At 42.6% G+C, this 22,727-nt stretch overlaps 1 protein-coding gene across 2 annotated transcripts in view; it reads left to right on the top strand.

The window, feature by feature from the left end:
- Nucleotides 1-22,727, top strand: part of RNPS1 (RNA binding protein with serine rich domain 1) — a 322,076-nt gene that overhangs the window by 180,605 nt on the left and 118,744 nt on the right. For both annotated transcript variants that reach the window (XM_044089282.1, XM_044089281.1), the window contains exon 5: nucleotides 1,600-1,753. In XM_044089282.1, the coding sequence (XP_043945217.1) occupies nucleotides 1,600-1,753 (154 nt within the window). The remainder of the gene's footprint in view (nucleotides 1-1,599; nucleotides 1,754-22,727) is intronic.

Raw genomic sequence — 22,727 nt, 5'->3', positions numbered from 1 at the left:
ATCTGTGTATAATAAATATATATATATATATATATGTATGTAGATATATATATATATATATATATATATATATATAGATATGGATATAGATATAGATATATATATATATATATATATATATATATATATATATATATATAAAACAGCTGCTGTGGTACAGCAGTAGCATTGTTGCTTCACAGCAAGAGGTTCTTCTGTTCGATTCTCGGCTGGAGTGCCTTCTGTGTGGAGTTTGCATGTCCTGCCCACGGTCGAGTGGCCTCGGAAAGACATGCGTGAATGGGCATGCCTTCGCTGAAGATTGGGCATCGGGCTGGCAACTTGTCACCATAAAAATCTACTGCCAGTCATTAGTGGACCGGAGTTGCCCTGTGGCGTCCCCTAACCTGGAAAAGCCGAAAAGACAAATAAAAAAACAAATTACTTTTTCTTTTGGTTGGTGTGTCTCATTAATTGTCACCCTCTCTCTCTTGTGATTTAATGGTCATATCCTACCTTTGACTGTCATGCTGGTCTGTTACAGGTAGTCTTTCACACAATCCATCCATCTTTCGGCTGGACATGCTCTCTTCCTCTTTTCCCTTGCCCCCATTTTGGCTCTTGTAAATCATCTTCTGTTTTCTTGCACTTGTGCCCGAACCACCATAATCTGTTCTCCTTGACCTTCACTGCAGTTGAAGCTACTTTGAATTCTGCTCTGATATTGTAATTTCTTTGCGTTTCCAACAGGTTGCATCCTGACACCTATATCAGGCACTTCATTTCCATCACCTCTCTCTTCCTTCAGCTGCTCCACAGTCACTGTCTAGATTTCTGTGCCGTACTGAAGTACTATTTGTACGACTATTTTTGTACACCTTACTTTTCAGCTTCTTTTTTCTGTCACATGCTATCCCTGGCGGTCTGTCTAACTTGGCTGCAACATCTCTAAGCATAGCTTTGACCTCATTTGCACTTTCTCCTCAACCATCCTTCCCAAATACTTAGTTATTAACCTGTACCATCTTTTTTCCTTCTGTCTCATTTTTTGGCTTTTTCTGCTTTCCCCCATTTGCTGCTCTGCCAACTGTCTAATCTATACTTGGTTTCGTGCCAGATTTATTAGAGCTTCAGCATATATTTATTTGCAGAAGTAGTATAAATTATGCGTCAAATATGAGCATTGCTGTCCATGTACACATGTATATATCTTGTCAGTATTCTGTAATTTGCGTATAGCCATAACTTTTATTTATCTTAACTTATTAAATTTTGTAAAGTGTAGATTTCTAATGTTCTCTCTGATATGAGTTATTTCCATGGGAAATTTTCTATTGGCAGTATAAGGTATTAATTCTAGAACTCCCGAGTCACTCTACACCCATCAAAATCTTAAATACTGTAACTTACAAATTCTATGCATTACATTTGATTCCTTTAAAGGTTGCAATGTCAGATATCTGTACTTGTGTATTGTAACACTCTGTATTAATGTTTATTGCAACTGTTCTTTTGTCTCTGGATCATGTCTGAAGGGAGTCCCATGGCCAGCCCAACTTCACAGTTAACACACAAACAAGTAAAGCAATAAAAACTGAAATGCAACTTTGTTCTCTTTAGGAACACATTATGGAAATTTTTGCTGCCTATGGGAAAATAAAAATGATTGACATGCCTGTGGACAGGCTGCATCAGCACTTATCCAAAGGATATGCATATGTGGAATATGAAACTCCTGATGAAGCAGAAAAGGCCTGGAAACACATGGATGGGGGTAAGTAGATGGAGGTTTTGTGATGCTTGTTTTTGCTGCTACTTATTTTGTTGGCTAGAGCTCTTCAGCTTAACAGAATCCATTTAATTGAAGGCTATAAGAGAAGAATTGTAAGTTGGCATAAGTAATCTTAAAAGCTCATAAGTGCATGCTGATGTACAAAAGCATGTACTAAGTTGATACATAAATGGAAAAGCAAAATGTATATGAATATAAAATGTGAAGTAGATATAGGTTCATAGGTAGGTACTAGGCTATTGGCCATAGGGCCTATATAAGCCTAGCCAAAAGGTACCCTGGCTTTCGTCACCCAAGAAAATTATTTTCCTGTGCCACTGTCGAGCAGAGCCACTGAAGTGATCCCTGGGGTGAAGTTTCTGTCTCCCATCCAGTCATTATGCAAAGTTGTAAAACGCAGCAGATAAAATTCTACACCTAACATTTTATAGTGCTTTCTTTACTTAATGCTGTTTTTATCTTTAGTCAAAAATCCCAGCTGTTAAATTAGCTTTAGAAACTTATTTTGAAAACTTGCAAGCCCCACCCACCAGTCTACCTTGTTTCCATTTACCAGTATATTAAATAAGCTTTGGATCATACATAACCAGCAGCTTATTCACAGCCACTGTCCCCTAGCTGCTATGTGGTGGATGTTCACAGCATTCTTAGTCCAGGGCCAAATGGTCAAAAGTACAAAATGTTGAAAGTGGATTTTACCCTTTTCCCTCTGCTGTGCAGTCCGAGTTTGTAACTCTCAGTTAACTGGAACTCAAGCAACCAGCACTTTCAAGCAACTGGCAAAAAAATATTGAGGAAATACAGTACAATTTTCACGTGTTGCACTTTCTGTCGTCCCCCCCCCCCCCGGAAACATACCTTACGTTTTTAGAGTTTTAAAAAGGAAGAGAGGAATAAATTCCTCTCCCCAACCTGAGTACAAGTCAAATCAAACAAATAATGTAGCGTACAGTATTAGTCAGCCCAATTTTTAATAGCATCTCTCAAGTAACCAGAAACTACAGTTGTCCAGCATCTACCAATCCCTATTGGTATCGGTTAACTGAGAGTTTACTGCATACTTAGCTGGGGGTGTAGGAGGCATAGCCTACCGCATTGCTGTTAAATACGTTTTTACATTTTGTGCTTCAGCATTTTGCCTTTTTGAACAAACAATAGAACTGCGTTCTTAAATTGTTTGTTACAGAGAAGGCCTTCCATGATAAAACCAGTCACAGCCACAGGACTATCTTCCCCACCAGTTAAAGTTTTGCATCTTTTGTCCACCTCTAAATTTGCCTTGCATAGGTATAGCTGTGTACCTGGCTGTTTATGCTGTGATGTTGCTTTCAAGTACACTTTCACAATCCAGATTTCTAGGTTTACTGTTACTGTGTACTTGTCCCAGCTTTACATTTGTACCTGTTATATGCTCATTTCCTCAAGTCCCAGAACAATCTAGCCCTCAGGTTTGAGACAGAGGTGCTTGGGGCACCTTCCCCATTTGGTTCTCTAGAGGATCCAAGTTTGTGTGTGCATATGCGTGTTAATGTTGGACTTGGGCCTGGATTGGGGGGGGGGGTCCTTTTTAGATCTTTTTTCCTGTAGAGCCAAACTATGCTGATGCTGTTATGTAAGCCTGAAGACCCTAACACTCTACTGCTACTGCACAAAAAGGGTTGATGCCCTGTGCTGCCTTTCTGGCAGATTGGAGTAAGATCTTGTCATTGCACCCAACAATTGACTTCTGTGTTGTTTCAGGGAGTCTTAATTCTTCCATGCTACGTCCTACTCCTGCCTAGCCAGCGAAAAGGGTGATTCTAGAGGGGATGGATGGTGTTGTTGAGGATGTGAATTACTTTACCATTTATGTCAGCTGTGCAAGTTCCAGACTCTTGTGTTGGTGGCATGTACTTTAACCGTTCTGGAGAGATTCCTAGAGAATGGTTTCTGAAAGGATCTTGCCTTTGACTTGAATTGTCATTATTGATGCAGCACCACCTGTTTGATTATTGTCTACTGTGGATGCCATGGTTAGGTTGTGTGCTGGAGTCTACCAGCCTAGCTGCTTTCCCTTCTGTGTGATGACAAGCTGGACAATCTCTTGAGGAGTTTTCCTTTTGACACAAATGGAATGTTGGGGATGAGGCTTCAGTCCCTGCTTGATGCTGCCTCGATTGTTAAGCTGCTGGCTGCCATGATGAGAGAAATCTACTTGTATACTTAATAGACTTCTGTCACCTCTAGGAGGAAGAGATGGCTCCACAGATGCCCATGCTAGTTTTCTGTGTTGTGGGGGGGGGGGAGGTAAAGACCCTAAATGGGAGACTTTTATGATAAGTATTCATTGTATTGTTCATCAATTGTTGCAGCAGTGATAACATTTGGGACTTCTAACAGAATGCAAAATGCCCAGCCCGACTTCCACAACTTTTAACCCTTACCCCACCTTGCTGGCCTGGCACCCTCCAGCTGGACATCAGCATTTCTGTGATATGAAAGGGACATCTCTCCCATGCCATGTTTAGTTTAGTTGTTTCTTGTTTGACATAGTATGGGAAAATTCAAGTGTCAGTATGAGTACTGAACAGCTTCAGTCCATCGATTTGGTCTGGCTTCCTGCATAGAGGCAAGTAACCCACTGGAGAAAGAAAGCTTACTTTAGTTACAAACCGGCAAGTCAGAATATAAAGAGTGCTTGGTCATCAGGGATAGATGCCAGGTTATAAAGTTAATAACTGCTTTTTTTGCAAGAAGTAGAATCCCCCACAAGGTTTTACATAGTCAGTGTTTTTTCTGTTTAGAGATGGAACAAAACATTGCGTGTGATCAGTATTGTGCTATATTCACTCAAAAGACTATTAAAGCAGAGATCCAACTATCTGCAGAACCACCTGTACCCAAAAAAGGCTGCATGCCTTGTCCAGGGCCACCATAGTATCAGCTAGGCCATTTGCAGATTTTCTTTTTAGAAAATGCAGATTAAGTGCCCGAGAGAAAGCATCACCAGAGGATGACAACATATCTTTTGAGTCTATAAGCTAGCTACACAAGACTTTCTAGCCTCTGGCTGTGATGGCTGCTTCAACCGAGACTACCATGATCTCTGAAGATGGCATATTGTCCTTCGCCAGTACCCTGCAGTAGTCAATCAATCTAGATGCCTCTTTGGAGGCGTCTGATTCCAGCACCTATTTTGATAATTGAGGATGAGAACAGAATTGTCTTGGTTCTTGTGCATGACAGCACTCTGGACTCAAAAATTGAAGTCATCAGCACCCAACCCAAATAGAGATGTGTAAGGCAGCTATCTCCTGCAAATAAAGGGCTGAGATGTCCAAGACTTGGGTGTCTTCCACATTTTCTCAGCTTGGATGGGACAGGCTCTTCACCCAACCACACCCTCCCAGGCAAACACACATGACCTGATGAAGCTGGCTAAGGACTTTGTACTTTCCCATAAGAAGCTGCAGCCACCAATAGAGAAATCCATCAGTGTCTTGTGTCCCTACCTTGAAAAAGGCAACTTTCCCCCCTAAAGAATTACAAACTTTCCTTTCTGGACCACATATACTCCCCTCTTTCTTATCTGTTAGACCCTGAGGTCCTCCTGTCCCCTGCCTTCCCACCAGAAGATTCCCTTTTTGGGGATACTGTGAATAATTAAGTATTTATTCAAATGGGAATCTAAGGACTACTCTGATACTTGGAAAAGACCTAGACAACTTGCGGGATCATCAGAGCCCAGGACCTTTTATTGTTCCTCCAATGATAAAAGGCTTTGAAGACTTGCTTTCCACTGCATCTCAGAAGTCAAACCTAGTCTTCTTTCACCTGGGAGGACAGACATTTTTACAGGGTTGTAGATCCTTTTAAGTATCTGGAAAGTAACTCTGTTGCTATATGGAGGTCCAGCATGGCATCTGCTTGGGCTTCAACCAAGAATCTCCCTCCCAGTGATAGAAAATGAAGTACTAGGCCACTGAGCATAGATTACAGTTATGCCACCCTGGCCATTAGGGCTCTGAAGTGCCAAACCTGTATGTTGATGATCCAGGGAACTCGCTTTTCCCACCTTAAGTACAGGGCTGAGTCATTAGTGGACAGGGCCCTAAGAGATTTAAGTGCTGTACCTATGCAGCCTTGGGTCTACTTCGTATGAGAGAAAGCTCAAATAATTGAAACGCGTATTTTCGAGAATAATTGCATGAAACTTCAGAACATTGAGAATTTAAAATGTCGAATCCCACAATCAAAAATAATCAACCTACATGTAAGATAATGTGATCTCGGAGTTGGTATGTTTAATTTCAAGGTTGTGTGGGGGCAGAGCCCCCCACACATGGAGGACCGGGGAGGGTGCAAAAACAAAGGAGGAAAAATAATTGTAGTATTTTATTTTACATGTACATCAATGAGGGTACTGTTTAGTTCTCATTGGTTCGTGGTGTCAGGTATGTTGTACTGAAATGTTTTTGTGGTGTTTCTTTAAGGGTATGAAGAATTATGGGACGTTTCACTTGTAGGCAGTTGTGGTTTCGATTATTTTATTATGTAGATGTAACAGAAGGTTTTAATTTATTTGTAGAAATGTAGGTGGATGGATTAGTCAGAGATGTCCTGGGAGGAGTTTTCTATTATGTGGGATTCGATATTTTAAATTCTGGATGTCCTAATGTTCCATGCAATTCGTCTCAATAGTACAGGTTTCAATTATATGAGCTTTCACTCATATGAAGTAGACCCGCAGCCTCACCTCTTAGGTTTGTAGTTAGTTTTGTCAAGTGTGGCTTTGGTGCACCGCACATATCAATTGAGATGACAGATGAGAACCTAGCCCTTGCCATTTCATGTCAAAGCACAGCTTCGAAGTACCCCATTAGGGAAAGAGCTGCTTTGTGGACCACCCTGCTGAACAGCAGTATAAGAATCTACCGGAGGACCGTGCAGTATGTTTCACTCCCCTGGCAAATATAGTAGAAAATTTGCTACTAAGAGTAGATTCTTGCACTGGAAAAAAATATAAGGCCATTCACCCCCCCCCCCCAAAAAAAAAAATGTATTCCTTGTCCAGGGCCACCTCAGCATCAGTTGTCAAAGGGGAGTAAAGGACAGTGTAGGAAGAAATAGTATGCTGACCAAAAAGGATAGCCTAATCAAGACACTGGGCAGGACCATTTCTATTAATCTTTCATTCTCTCTGTCCCACTGGTAATACAGAAGAAAAAGGAGAGCAAACCAAAAATGCTACTAATAGCTCCCTTTTGGTCAAGGCAGAGCCAGTTCTCCCTCTCGGTGAGTTTGAAGAGGACCATGCCTTTTCTGCCACTTTAGCATGCGGTCCTGTGTCCAAATAAAGGGACCATTCAAACAGCCATACTTGAAGAGACAGTAAAGATAATTGCTTTGATTCTAGCTGACTTATCTTTCCAAGGAGATACTTTCTGCCTCAAGGGAGGCTAGAAAATTAAATGCATAAAATAAATTATACATAGCAAAATAGAAATTTTTCTTCTTTCTTGGTGCCAGAGCAGACAGCGGGATTCTAGTATCCTGACATCATAGCAGAAACGTGCAAAAATGCAAAGAGAAGTGAAAATGCTTAGTGTGTGATGTCTTATCTTTTGCCAACCTTTCACCTACTTGCAGTACTAGTATTTATATAAACAGACAGTAGGATGATTATGGGCAAGGGCACATCAAGATAATTCACTGTTTCTTGAGTAAACGCATGAAGCAAATATGATGGTAGTAACCTGGAGAAAAATGAGGAGACAGCCATGCAACAACTGGACTTTGAAGGGTCTTTTGCAGTAACTTCTTCTTCTTCATGGCCCATACCCCACAGATATTACGTTTTCACATACCAGATAGCTGCAGGGTGGTCCTGGTACAGTTGCTTGAAACTAGCCCCCCCCCAAAAAAATATTTTTTTTCATTTAATGAAACCAATGGGTTCAATCTTTTTGAATGAAAAAGCTCATACTAGTGCAGTCAAATGAATTAAGGCGTTATGGTCTTGTTATGGTGGTATGCCACAGGAGAAAAGCTTTTAAGTTTTAATTATGCTGCATAAAATTGGAGAACTAGGTCTTAACTTAGTAAACTTGACTTACTAGTCAATGAACTGTACAAACAAAGAATAGAAGTAGCAGCCGTAACCAAAATTAGACTACCCCAGTTTGGAGAAAGTGCAAATGTGTTAATTTAGGATGCTGGCTACAAACATTTATTGTTCTCCAGAAAACCACTATAAGAAGTCAAACTTGGTCTTAAACTGACTGTACAGATGTGTAACATCCAGCCGATACCAGACTGAATAGCCATTTGGGGTCTTTCAGGCAAAATTCCAATATGTGTTGTGGTTTATACACCCACTGAGCTCTCTTATGTTAGTGAGAAAAGTGATGTGTATGAAGAATTGCAAGGCATACTTGGTCACATACTATAAAAAAAAAAAAAGTTTGATGTTAGCCAGTGATTTTAATGCACAAATGGGTACTGAGTAACAGCTGGGGAGCAGTGACCAACAGAAAACATCACAGAAGCCGACGAGAAAATCAGAAGTTCTTTGGACTTGAAACAGAGACCATTGATGGGTAGTTGAATTAATGAAGAGGAGGGAATACCTCCCAACCTCCAGATGAGAGAATCCGGGACAAAGGACTTTAAAGTCAGGGACACCTACTTAGCATAAGATAGGCATATTCAAGTAAGCACATTAATGCATATGCCCACACACGGATTCAGTTAGTCAAAGACAGGGCCTCAGTCAGAATTATGTATGCATACACAAACACAGATATGCTAATATGAAAATATTCATATTTTCAGACAGCTGTATAAAGTTCAAATAATGCATACTCACACCTCACACTCTAACATTCTCAGATATGTAACGACAGTTGCTTAAACATTTGCAAAAACACAAATGTGTGCTTAATACAGAAGCAATACACATAGTAAAGCAATTTAAATTCAGCATGTCAGTCCGGAAATTCCAGTATTAATAGACTTATTCCCCTCTTACATACATTATTGTCTTGACTAGATGATTACTCATGCCATTTCCCCACATCTGAAATACTGTTTATTTATGTATGTATTTATTTATTGCAGTGCAAGCCTCAGTGAATTGTCAAAAAAAAAAAAAAAATAGTAAAGCAAACTGAGAATCCTATTACTAAGCTTCTTTGCTCAAGAAATCTGTACAAAGCCAAAGTAGTGGAGTAACAAAAAGCCAAAATCAGGGACTGCAAACAGCATATCTGAAGTAGGGACTTGATTTGTCAGCAACCTGTGGGTCTTGGATCCGAGCCGGCAACTTGTTTCATAGCTAATGGAGCCGAGCTCCTAGCTCTTCCCCTCACCCATAATCCCCTGCCAACCCTCCATGACCTCAGATCTAGTTTGCCACGCTTGTGGATAGCTGGATTCCATTGAGCTCAAGAAAAAATAGTCAGTTAAGTCTGTTTTTTCTGTCAGATTCTCTACCTTAGTTTAAAAAAAAAATAGTGTGTAAGAGTTAGGTTCCCTGTAGTATAAAAAATGTTCTTTTACTTAGTTTTTTCCCTCCCTTCGCTGGTCGTTAGTGAGTGTGTGTTGTGTTTTTGGGGCCTGTGTGTTTGTGTAGCACTACCTTTTTCTTTTAAGTATGGCTGAGGCCCCAAAAGCCATTTTTTTCTAAATGTACCGAGTGTGGCCATAAGCTCTCCCCGGCTGATGGCCACACTCTGTGCGTTCGGTGCCTTGGGGTTGAACATCTCACCTCAGGCTGTACCATTTGTGCAGCGTTCAACCCCAGGGCACTGAAAGAGCGGAGGTCGAAGCTGGTCCTGGCAGGACTTTTGCCCCCGGACTCTGCTCCGGCCTCCGCTGCTCCCGTGGTACTACCACAGGCTGTGGTTGTTGCCACTCCTGCCCCCCTTCTTTCGGCCAGGACTCATACTCCCGCTAAAGTGCCGGAGGACAGGGAGGCTAGGAGGGAGAAACGGAGGGAGAAGCACCACAAGCGGCGGGCCGAGGCCTCCGCTTCGGCCCCGCCAGCTAAGTGGGCTTCTCCCTCCACTGCTTCTCGGTCTCCTCCTCCTCGGCTCCGATCTCCTTGTTTCTCCCCAGGGCCCAAGGAGGAGGAGGCCCGATCTCCATTGAGGTCATCGAGGTGGCATTCCAGGCCTGCCTCGGTGGCCTCTTCGAGATCAACGTTCAGCATGTCTAATGCAGACTTGGACCGGATGATGCGAAGATTCATCCAGGCCCAGCTGCAGATGGGAGTGCTCTTGCCTGCCCCCCCCCCCACTTTGGGGGGGAGCTCAACATCATTTTTCTCTCCAATTGCTCCTTCTCCGACCCGCTACCCGGGCTCGGAGCCGAGCAGCGTTGGAGCCAGGGGTGGGTCGGCGCCGACAGTACTTGGTACTTTGGATCCGGCCCTGCCCTCGAGCCTGTCGGATCCGACCTCTCGGAGCCGTGGCCCGAGCTTCGGATCCAAGGGATTCAGTGTGCCTTCGGCTCCGTCCAGGTCGGAGCGCACTGGTCCTTCGGATCCGATGGTCTCGGCGCCGGTTCCGATCCCTTCATCGGATCCGAGTGGGAGCCGACTTTCGGAGCCCAGAGAGAGTGGTTCCCCCTCAGCCTTCGATGTAGTGGAGAGGACTCTGTTGAGAGCATCCGGACCCCCGGCCCTTGTCTCGGTTCCACCCTGCACTCCCTCTCTGCTGGGCCAGGCTTCCATTACCTGGCCTAAGGGACAGCCTATTACAATGTCCCAGGTAGTTCCATTGGAACAGGATGTTGCTGGCGAGGCCTCCTCGGACAGCCCCCCTGAGGAAGTGCCCCGCAAGCGTAAGTGCAAGAGGAGGCACGTGGACTCCCCTGAGTCCTTAACTGAGGACACGGACTTGGATGAAGGGGAAGGCTGCCCAAGATCACCCCCTGAGGATGTCTCCTTTGGAGACATTATGGAGATGCTGAGGATCAGAGGTGGGTGGTCTGCCCCCAAGTCTTCCTCCGACGAGTCCGTGTTTCTGGAGGCATTCGAAGCAGGCCCGTCAACCTCTTGGGTTTCCCCTCCAGCCGACCCCCTGGTGGACCTTATTACCACCAGGGCGTGGAAGGACCCAGACACCGTGGAGCCAATCCCCAAACGCCCGGACAGGATACCAAGCCCCCCTCAGACTGGTCGCACTGGAGCAAGGGTCCCCCCGTAGATGCCATGTTGACGGCGGCAGCCACGAAGAGGGAACTAGCTCAGAAGAGCCCCTCAGTCCATCCACCGAGCAAGAAGTCCCACTCGATGGACTGCTTAGGGAAGCGAGTTTTTAGTTCAGCGACCTTCTCGGTAAGGTCTCTGAACTATATGGCACATGTCATCAGGATGCAGCGGGATCTTATCAAAGAATACGCTGCCCCCCCCCCCCCCCGAGTCCATGTCGGCGGGCAAACAGTTGTACTCCACCCGAATGGCCACTCTTGAGATCCATTTCAAATACCTCTATGCGGCTATTGTCCCAAGCCACCGAGGGAGCCGCTAGGGCTAGCGGAGCGGGCCTAGTCATGAGACGTCAGGCCTAGCTCCATCATTGTGACTTTGCGGAGCCCTTTAAAGCGTCTTTTGCGAACGCCCCTTTTGATGGTTCTGCCCTGTTTGGCAAAACGGCTCGCGAGACACTTGTCCAGAGCGAGAAGGACGGGAAGACGTTGTCTGCTGTCAGAGTCCGCTTCTCTGTGCCCCAGCGGTCTTTTTCGAAGAACCAAAAGGGTCAGAAGAAGATGTGGTTCCGGAAATCGCAACATTCCCAACCCGCTCCGGACAACCAGTCCTTCCATGGCAGAGGAGGACAGGGAGGACGCCGCCCTAGGGGCAGAGGGGCTCCGAGAAACTTTGGGTCCAGAGAGCCTTTCTCTGACCGGCCCACGCAGCAGCCCTGAAGGGTTGCCCGACTGCTCCACTCTGGAGGCAGTCGGGGGACGCTTCTCGGAGCACCTAGCGGCATCGGAGTCCATCACGACAGACCGCTGGGTGCTTCGAATTATATCCAGAGGGTACAAAATCCCATTACTTCATGTCCCCAAATTCAAGAACCTCCCCTATGTACCACCCGATCAGAGGGAGGCTGCAGCCGCAGAAATTCAGCAGCTGCTAAGAAAAAGAGCCATCCAGCCCGTCCCCCAAGACCAGTTCGGATTAGGGTTCTACTCCAGGTTCTTTTTGGTGCCAAAAAAGACGGGGACTTGAGACCGATTCTAGACCTGTCCCACTTGAACCTGTCCGGTAACCAAGGAAAAATTCCGAATGGTCACTCTTCAATCTATTCTTCCCCTTCTAAGGGAGAACGATTGGATGTGCTCTATAGACCTCAAGGATGCGTACTACCACATTCTAATGGACAGACGATCCAGGAGGTTCCTCCGCTTCCGGCTGGGAGCCAGTCACTACCAGTTCAGGGTCCTTCCCTTTGGCCTCACCACAGCCCCCAGGGTGTTCACCAAGGTATTAGCAGTGATTGCGGCCCACCTGAGACTCCAGGGAATACAGGTCTTTCCGTACCTGGACGACTGGCTCCTGATCGCCCCAACAAGGCATCTACTTTGCTCAGCCAGAGATTTCTTTCTCCGCCTAGCCCCACAGTTAGGCATCACCATCAATGCCGACAAATCCTTTCTGGCCCCGACACAAGCCGTAGAATTCATAGGAGCCAGAATAGACACCAGAGAGCTACGAGCCTTTCTAACGTCCGAACGACTTCGGAATTTGCAACTTCATGTGCGGGCTATTCTCCAATCAGAGACCCCCACAGGCGGAATTGGTCATGGGGCGCTGGGCTCCATGGCGGCAGCGATAACGCTCCTTCCATGCGCCCGTCTGAACATGCGGGTAATGCAATGGACCCTTCTAGTACAATGGTCCTTTCTGTCTTTTCCTCTCCATCACCCCATTGCTATCAGCAAGGCTTGCAGGAGGGCTCTGTTATGGTGGCTCCATGCTCCGGACCGCCATACGGGCCGACCCTTCTGCACCTCTCCCCCTCTTGCCACGGTGACCACGGACGCCTCCCGCCTCGGGTGGGGGGGGGGGCATTATTCAGGCAGGACGGTCCAAGGCACGTGGAATGATACAGAGACCTCCCTGCATATCAACGTTCTGGAAATGAGAGCGGTGCTGTACGCGTTGCAAGCACTTCAGAATCTCCTCCCCGTAGGAACAATTGCAATTCAGTCGGACAGCATGTCTGTTGTCTGGTACATCAACAAACAGGGGGGAACCAGGTGTTACCCTCTATGCCGCGAAGCCATGAGAGTGTGGGAATGGGCGATCTCCACCAACTGCTTTCTGATTGCAACGCACATTCCGGGGCGGGCCAACATCCTAGCGGACAAACTCAGTCGCACCCTTCTTACCCCGTACGAGTGGTCTCTCAACCCACTAGTAGCGAAGCAGATATTCGCAATATGGGGGCAACCCTGCTGCAATCTTTTTGCCTCCGACGCTCTGGTGCATGCTTGGCCACCCGGTTTACTTTATGCCTATCCTCCTCTACCCCTGATGCTGCAACTCTTACAGAAAGCCTCGCGGTTGGGGAGCAGGATGATTCTCATTGCCCCATTCTGGCCTCGGCAAATTTGGTTCCCTTACCTGTGGTCTCACCTAGTGAATCCCCCTTGGATTCTGGATCCCAGTCCGGATCTCATCTCCCATCCGTCGGACTTACCGACCCCAAATCTGGACAATCTGAAGCTGACAGCTTGGTTGCTCCAGTTCCGCTCCTAGTTAGGACTCCCGGTATCTCTTCACCAGTCAAAGCCATCCTTGTGGCAGACCATAAGCCCTCCACCAGGAAAGTGTACTGCAGTAAATGGAAACGTTTCTCCATCTGGGCGGAGCATCATAATCCAGATCCCTTTACGGCTCCTCTTCCATCCATATTAGACTTCCTAACCGAACTTTTTCAGGACGGCGCTAGTTGCTCAACTGTCAAAGTGCAATTGTCTGCCATCTCCCATTACCATGTGGGACATGATACAGGGCCCTTGATGTCGGCCAAGTTGTGTAAAACCTTTCTCAAGGGCACCTTTTTGCTTAGACCCCCTATAAAAGAAGCCGTACCACCTTGGGACCTTTCACTAGTTCTTCAAGCCTTGACTGCTCCACCTTTTGAACCTACTGCTTCAGTAGATCTCAAATACTTGTCCTGGAAAACAGCATTCCTTGTAGCCATTAGTTCTGCGAAAAGAGTTTTGGAGCTTCAAGATCTTTCTGTGAAGCCTCCTTATTTGAACTTTCATCCAGACAGAGTGTACCTCAGGATCAATCCCTCTTTCCTTCTCAAAATAGCATCAGAAACCAATATAAATCCATCCATAAATTTACTGGTTTTCTTTCCTAAATATCAGAATAAAGGAGAGTACAAGCTGTACTCATTAGATGTTCATAGGCAGCTATGTTTTTATACTCCTAGAACAGCTGGTCATAGACAATCCGACCAGCTGTTCATTTCCTTTGCCAAATTTAATTTGGGGAAAGCAATATCAAAAGTATCTCTATCATGCTGGATTTCGCAATGTATCCTATTAGCGTACCAAGCCTCTGGGAGACCCGCACCTGAAGGAGTTCGCGCACGTTCCACTCGCTCCATCTCTACTTCTGCGGCCTTCAAATCTAGAGTTCCATTGGATGATATTTGTTCGGCAGCCACTTGTGCCTCATCTCATACCTTTATTAACCACTACAAACTGGACATGATTTCTAGAGGGAGAGCATCCTTTGGCTCTGCGGTGCTCCGCAATATCCTTCCATGATGGCCACTCAAGATTCAGGTAGCTGGGGACTCCCACAAGTTGCTGACAAATGAAGTCCCTACTTCAGATTAAGAAGTTATGTACTCACCATAACGTTTCATCTGAGTAGGTAGCTTCATTTGTCTGCAACCATCCCCCACTCCTTCCCCCTGGCCTTCAGCGGATCTATGTTAGTTGGAATACCCTTTTTGGGTATATATTGAGGGACAAACTCGATCTGAGGTCATGGAGGGTTGGCAGGGGATTATGGGTGAGGGGAGGAGCTAGGAGCTCGGATCCATTAGCTATGAAACAAGTTGCCGGCTCGGATCCGATATCGGATCCAAGACCCACAGGTTGCAGACAAATGAAGCTACCTACTCAGATGGAACGTTATGGTGAGTACATAACTTCTTATTAAATACTGCTTTCATTAACTTAGGAATAAGTTTTACATCAGCAGCATCCAGTGTCTGAAAGCTGTAAAGCCTAAAACTACATTATATAGTTATTTCAATTCAGGCTACTCGGGTATTTGCTAGGAAAAAGCAGACGAGTAAGTATTGCCATTACAAAAAGTAAGATGCAACTAAGAACCACATTTCTTAACCACTTTTTACTCATGAAATCTGGATAAAGCAGAAAAGAATCGGTGGTGATGCACAAAGAGGCAAAATCAGGGAAAAGAATTTGTCAGAAGCAAAGGAAAACCGGGCTGTTTAAAGTGTACACTAACAAGTAAACAAAATCAGAATTGTGTGTGGGAGGGGATAAATAAATAAATGCTATTCAAGTATGAAGATGATAATAGAGTGGAATATTTTATAAAATGAGCTAAAGGTTTGGCATTTGGAAACAGATTGCAGTTTACATTGTACAGCGACTTAGCATGAGATGCAACAGCACTTGCACTGAATCATTCAAAATTCAGACAAGTTAGTAGAAGGGCAGTAGCACCACCTGTGGAAAAAAAGAAATTATATCCTTCACTGGCTGTGCTCCTCCCAACCCCCCCCCCCCCCCCCCCCCTGTGAGTGAATTATAAATGTCTGCACCAGTCTAAAACAACTTCTTTAAGGCAATTCAACTTTCAGCAGCAGTCAGCAGAGCTCTTCTCTAACTGATACAAATCCACACCATTCACACTTTGGTACAAACTACTACTACTACAGCAGTCAGGGGCGTTCTCAGAAACTGTTTCATAGTTCATGTACACATCTCCTTGAAACTTCAAAATAAATGGAAATTTTTGTCTGGTTCTATTAATATGAGGTCAGAACAGACCTATTAGATAGCTGCAAGCATTGCAGGTCCTCTGCCACTGCCACATATCAGAAAGGTATCAAAAGTAAACAACAAGCCACCCATTACAGTAAGAAAAGTAGATGCAGTAGGAGATCCTGTGATTGACAGAGTCATCTGCAGCCAAAACAAAGTTCTCTTACTAGAAAAATAACGGGAATATTAGAAGCCAAAGCAGGTGGAGGGGCAGAAGCTGTATTTTAATTAAAAAAAAAAAAAAAAAAAAAAGGTGCACCTGGGCAATTGAGGGCACTTGAGAGGTGCGGAGGAGGGCCAGCAAAGAGTTTGAAAGTAGGAAATAAACGGATGAACTCAAAAGTGACATTTCCATAAGATGCATTTTGGGCTTCAGAATTGCGGTTCTACAGTTAGTGGAGGGAAGGGGAAAAATGGGAAATTTGTGTACTTTTGTATACTGGTGGGAAGTATGCCAAGTAAAATTTCCTACTGTTAATGTTTATTAGGATAATGAAAGAAATGAAAGCATAACTGTAAGTAAGTAAAAAAGAATTGTTAGTAATTTGTCTAAAATTTCTTGACGCAAGTTGCACATTTCACTGTAAAGTAGGTTTGTACAGTATAGAGAGGTAATTCAAATGTGAGGTGGCAGAGTCTTAATGGTGAAAGTTGATGCCAGTGATAAAGTAAGAATGTACAACCACCACTGTTGTATTCTGTCAGGGGTTTTATTCTGTCACAAGTTAAACTAAATTATAAGCAGTATAATATTGTGATCGATCTTTGGCTGCTAAGAGGAAGAAGCTGAAGTAAACTGTGTCTGTATTAAGTTCTAATGGTTCCCTTTTTGCTTTACATATATGTGGGAGCATGCACTAAAATCATGTAAATTAAGCATTTGCATTCCTTGATAAAATTGTAAAGTTGATTGAGGATATATGAGGGGTCAGAGGTGAAAATTAAAGTGGGTGGTGTTCTCTCTGATAATTTCTGCTTGAGCAGAGGAACCAGACGGGGGTGTCCTTTCACCCCCTTTGTTTGTATTATATTTAGAAACACTGGCAAGAAAACATGGGACTCAGAAATCCAGGGATATAATCGCTATGTTAGTCAAGAAGAGCTGGCTCTATTTGCAGATGATATTTTATACCTGGCAAAATCAGAAAGGGATACAAAATTAATGAAGCTAAAACAAAGGCATTAGTAAATTATCAACCCACACACAAATTGGTTCACCAATAGCCACATTTATTGGGGACATGATAAAATGAAGTACTTAGGAGTATGGATTAAAAATGATTCCTGTGTGGCAGCTAAGGGTATGTAGGAAGAGACTAAACAAAGGATAGTACAAAAATTGAGAAAATGGAAGCTGTTGTCTAGATATTGATAGTAAGGTACAAGCAGTTAAAATATTTTTAGTCTCTCTGGTCTTGTACACAGATCTGTATATTAGTTTGTCGAAAACTAACTTCAGCGAACGGCTTTTCATCAAACATAAATCAGTGAATGGCTGTTCATATCAGCCATCATTTTTCCCAGGGCAATGAGTTACTTGGCCAACGTTGGGAAATTTGACCTTTTCCCCACTGTAGTGTGTTCTTGGAGTGGATATATTTAAGTGGGAAGGTGTTGAGGTGGGTTTGCTATTCTGCAGTGTGTGTGTGTGTGTGTGTGTGAGACATTCGGTATGTTGTCCAAGTAATTCACTGCTCTTGGAAACAGGTTTGCTGATGTGAATGTTTGATGAATGGCTGTTCTCTGGTTTATTTGATTAACTGCTGTTCACTGAAGTTCGTTTTCGACGAAGTAATATAGACCCTTTATACACAGGTCAGGCATATTTTTTTATCAGCCAGTGTGTGGACAGCAATTAATAAAGAGCTGAAGGATTTTATGTGGGAGGGAAAGACGGCAAGAATCAAGTGGGATAAGCTGCTTCTTCAAAAGAGCAAGGTGAATTGGTCATACCTCATTTGAAGGGGTATTTCAGAGCAACACATTAAAGGCTCTTGTATATAGTACAAGCAGAAAATTATAATTCATAGTGGAAAGGGGAATGGTAATGAAACGGAGGGAAGCTCAGGAAGCAAGCAGAGACTGGGATTTTGGATGCAGACCTTTAAGCAGAATAACAGTAATCATGAAGAATATTATATTCATAAAGTAGCAGTATTCTAAGAAGTAAGCCAGCACAGGAATGGAGAACGATTCAGCCGATAGGGATGACTGTCATTAGGTATGCAGAGAGTAACCAAAAGGGGGCTGGAATTTATTGGAGAAAACTCCCAAGATATTGGGAGCAAATAACTAGGGAGGGAAAGGTTAACAGAATGGGAAGATGCCAAGAATTTATTTGAACTGCAGGTTAGAGATTACCTTCCCTATCAAAGACTGATATCAGAGTATAGGCAAAGAGAAATAGAGGGAATCCTAAACAAAAGAACAGCACTGGTAGAGGTTTTTAGTAGAATATAGAACAGAATCTGCTTTTAAAAAAGGAATAATTAGTACAGCATATAAAATATTGCATGATAACTAAGAATCTATCAGAGGAAGTTAGAAAGAATTGGGAAGAGAGACTGAATAAGCAGTTCACAAATATACATACATCTCCCCATTGTTTTTTTTTATCTTCCAAATATGCAACAAAGTCCAGAATATTTAGAATCTTTACCTGGAAGTATTTTGCGTAGGTGTAGATACTTTTATACCCCAAGTAGACTCGAAAGAAATTTTCCTCAGGTAGACAACAAATGTTGGAGGTGTGATGAGGAAGAAAGAGGTAACTGGGAACATATTTTCTGAGTGTAATGAGTTGGCAGACTAAACATTTCCTGCAGAATGCTTTGTCAGAGATACTGGATGAGCAAATATGTGTAAGGTAATTATTTGTTGAGCTATGATACAGAATCAGAATTGTCTAGACATAGTGGCCCTGCTGAGTCTAATTATGGTGGCTCCCAAAAAAAGTCTAAACCAACTTTACTAGAAGTAGCAAAATATAGTAACAGAGATAAAATAGCTGGGATTGTTATCTTTAGAAAAGGGTAAGAAGATAGGAATTGTGGGAGCAATGCATACAGAGGATGAATGAGGTTTAAAAGAAGTCAGGATTTTGATGAGCTTTGTAATGTTTGACTGGCAGTGACTGGATAGGTAGGTGATGCATAGTGTTTGCCAACTACATTTGTGTCCATGTGTGGTTTGTGTTGTATAATGTCTGCAACTAGAATTGTCAGGATTGTTTGTTTTCAGTCATATAAATGTAAGATTGCCTATGTTATATGTAATAATTTAATAAAGTTTTCTTGTTTAAAAAAAAAAAGTGTAAAATGAGAGTTCCCCAGTATTTGAGATGAGCTCTGTTCAGCAAAAATGTTTGCAATTGCATGTCTGTTTTTCTTTTTCGTTTTTCTTTTTCTGTGTCTACTAGCAGAGATGTGCAGTAGCAGACAGTGTCAACGGGCATGAGAAATTAATCAGGAAATGCTAAACTGTGACTTTTGAGGCATCTGTATGGATAAAGAATATAGTTTCACTTAATGGAGAAACAATAAGTACCTAAGTGAAAGTAGAGGAAGTCTGATGCATAGAAGGGAATATACGCAGATAACATTCCTAGTAATAAACACTTAAGTATTAATTATAATAATGCAAAATCTATTAATTTAATGGTAGCCTGGACAGTTTGTCTTCATGCTGCAAGTCAGTTATTTGAGAGTATGCGCTGTTTTCACATCTGGGAGGGAAATTGAGATGGGACAAGAAAGGGTGGTATAAGGTGGAACACTGGCTGTGATATGAGTTTTCAGCTTGATTAAGCCTAATTTTAATTTGGGTGAATGCTGTAGGTTTTGCTATCTTGGGCATCAGCCCATATATGAAGGGGTAACTTTCCTTTTTGGAAAATCTGTATAGTTGTGTATTTGTTAGGAGTTAAATGGGGTTGAGAGGTTAAAAATGAAAATGTGCGTAGTTGTGTTTTTTTCCTTGCATGTTTTTATTGAAACAAAAATTTGGGTAAACAGTGACATGAGTCTAAACCGGGATAAGAAGCAACAATTGCATGCAGCATCAGCTTGCCAAACATAGATGTGTGCATGTACGTTACAAGTTGGAAATACTAGATTTAAAAAAATCAGTCATGTACAGTATGTGAAAGTCATAACAGCTTATCAGAATTAATACCTAATCAATTATATCATGGAATGTGAATGGTTTTATCTGTATGGATAAGGAGAGAGTATTGCATTACATTAAGAAGTGTGAAGTACAAATAGTGTTAAAGGATATACACCTGTAAATGAGAATATTTCAGAATGGTTATTTGGTTCAGTATCCAAGACAAAGGAAAAGGGAGTAGTAGTGCGGATCGCAAGGGTAAAGGAGGAAGAGAAAGATGGTAAGGGTAAATTTGTGGTGGTAAGTGGTTATTTGACATGAAAGGAGGATTACATTGGCATTTATATTCCACCTAAAACTGACATTAAGGAGTTTGAGAATTATGGGAGATAATTGGCTTCCAGCAGGGAATATTATTCATGGGTGGGGACTGCAGCCCAGTATGAAGATTTATCAGTGGTTATAGAGAAAATATAACAAGAGGGTAGAAAATTTGGAATGGAAGATGTGGCATTTCTAGTATAAACTTAGTTTGTGTATTATTCTCCAGTGTAAAATAACTGGGCTCAAATATATTTCACAGGAACATGGGAACTTTGTTTGAAAGCTTTGAAATGTATCCAATAACTGTTTCAGACCCTGCATCAGTAAAGATGAAGGGGCAGGGTAATCAAACAAAAATAAGACCGTTTCTTTTCTATTTACCTATTAAAAAGAGGATTTTAAGGAATGAGTGTGGAAATGATTCAGGTGTTCCGAGGGAATGTACAAATGTTTTCAAAAGGGATAACTGAGAATTTAAAAATTATGGTAGAAATGAGAGAGAGAGAGATGGGTAAGTAATGAGACTTGTTAGAGGGATTAGTGAAATATTGCAGATGAAGGGGAATCATAAGAAACAAGAAGGGGAACAGTTGAGTTTTAAGGGAAAATAGGGGAGTATTTTGATATACATGTGTTTATTTAGAAAGGTGTCTGTTAAGCAGGTATTTTTTGATGACAGTCCCAGGGAACAGAAATCCAAGATGGCAGCACACAGAGTAATAGCGTAATTTCAGCTCCACCAATATGAAAACAAAAACTCAGAAGGAAAGGGACAGTAAACTCATATTTTTGGGTAAATTTCCGTAACTGGCTAGCAAATGCACTGCCCAGATGCTAGAAAAAAGAAATTCAGAGAATCTGAAAGAAAATCAGTCAAAAAAGGTGAGGATAAATACTGAGTGGGAAGAATTCTGCAGCTGTTCAGCAAAAAAGCAGTGCAAGCTCAAGCTTTGGTGCACAACATGACTTCCAGTAACCTAGAGGAAAAAATAAATGAAATGTACTCGGAGCTGATTAAAATAAATTGAACACTGATGGAGTATATCAACTCAAATAACAAAAGGATGAAAAAATGAAAAACAGATTTTCAGATGAGGTGATAAAACTGCAAAAATCAGAGAGGTCGAATTTAAGAAAAGGCTGTCTGAAGACGAGACTGCTCAAGAAGGGATGTTTCAAAAAATAATAGAGGACAGAGCATGTAGGAAAAGCCTGAGATTTTCTACTGTACCAGAGAAGCTGGAAGGAGCAGACTGTTCATTTTAATGCAAATAAGCTACTGGATTGGTTTTCCACAGCATGACTTGTTAATTGAAAGGATACATTGTGTGTATGTACCCAACCTGGCTATGAGAATGCAACCTAAACTTTTAATGTTAAAGATACAGTCTAACCAGCAGAAGGAGTTCATTCTGACAAAACTGTAGCAGAAGGACAAAGTATTAAAAGTGGGAGACTGAGTGTTTCTGGAAAATGATTACTCCCTTGTACACCAGGCAGAAGAGGAGTAAATGCATTCCACTAGTCAGGGAATGTTGAGAAGCCGTCATGAGATTCAAGCTGTTGTACCCAGCTATCTTCAGAATATTCTTTCCTGGAGCGGCAAAGTCCTTTTTTGATGCAGAACCTACTAAGGAGAAAATACAAAAGTTTGTCAACAGGTGAGCTGTGAAACAGGAGGAGATTCTTTTTCTTGTTCTTCAGGTAATAAAGACCACAGAGAGACTGTGCCAGCGAAACCTTTTCCAGTGTTTCAACAGAAAAGGCATGAGAAAGAGAGAGAGAAAAAAAAAAGAACAAGAGATGACTATAAGAACCGGGAGTACGTTGAAAATTAAGCAGATACTGGATTTGGGAGATGGAGATACAGGAATAAAGCCATCAACGCAGAAATTGACAAGTGTAGGATTACAGAGCATTAATTATATTTGTGAAAGATGACATCAAGAAATCTTAGAAATATTGAACTTTTTTGACTTTGTTAAACTTGTAGGGGGCACTAAAGCTTATGCTCTACTTCATGTCTTTAATGTTTGAAGGAACACTTGAAGGGAAGAGGATGGAGAGAGTCAACTGTAAATAAAACAAAAATTTGTTAAACGTAGTAATATTTTTATAGCGCATGATATAGTCTGCTGTAAAGTTTTCTCCATTATTTTCAGGTGTAATGTGTATACTAAAGTAAACCGGTGCCCCTGTTTGTTCCCCCGTTTCTCTTTCTCCTTGTTCAATTTTGAGAAATGTAGGCCCTGCCATGTAGAAAAAAGAGGGAAAAGTCTGGTAAAAAGAGAGAGACAAGAAAAATTGATGTGCTTTTTTTCCTCCTTCTTGCATAGGGGAATGACTGAATTAAGGCCCTTGGTTTAATCTAGTAAAAGTTATAAGAAAAATTAATTAAAGAACGTTAAATGTAATAAAGCTTTCCTAAAGCAAATAAATAAATGTTTGTAGAAGCAACTCTGTATCTATTTCTCATGTCTCCATGGAGGTA

This window comes from Protopterus annectens, chromosome 12.part0 (assembly GCF_019279795.1).
Source record: "Protopterus annectens isolate FY-2018-M chromosome 12.part0, PAN1.0, whole genome shotgun sequence".
Lineage (NCBI taxonomy): Eukaryota > Metazoa > Chordata > Ceratodontiformes > Protopteridae > Protopterus > Protopterus annectens.
The sequence above is the reverse complement of the archived record's forward strand: the minus strand, read 5'-3'. Positions and strand labels throughout refer to the sequence as shown.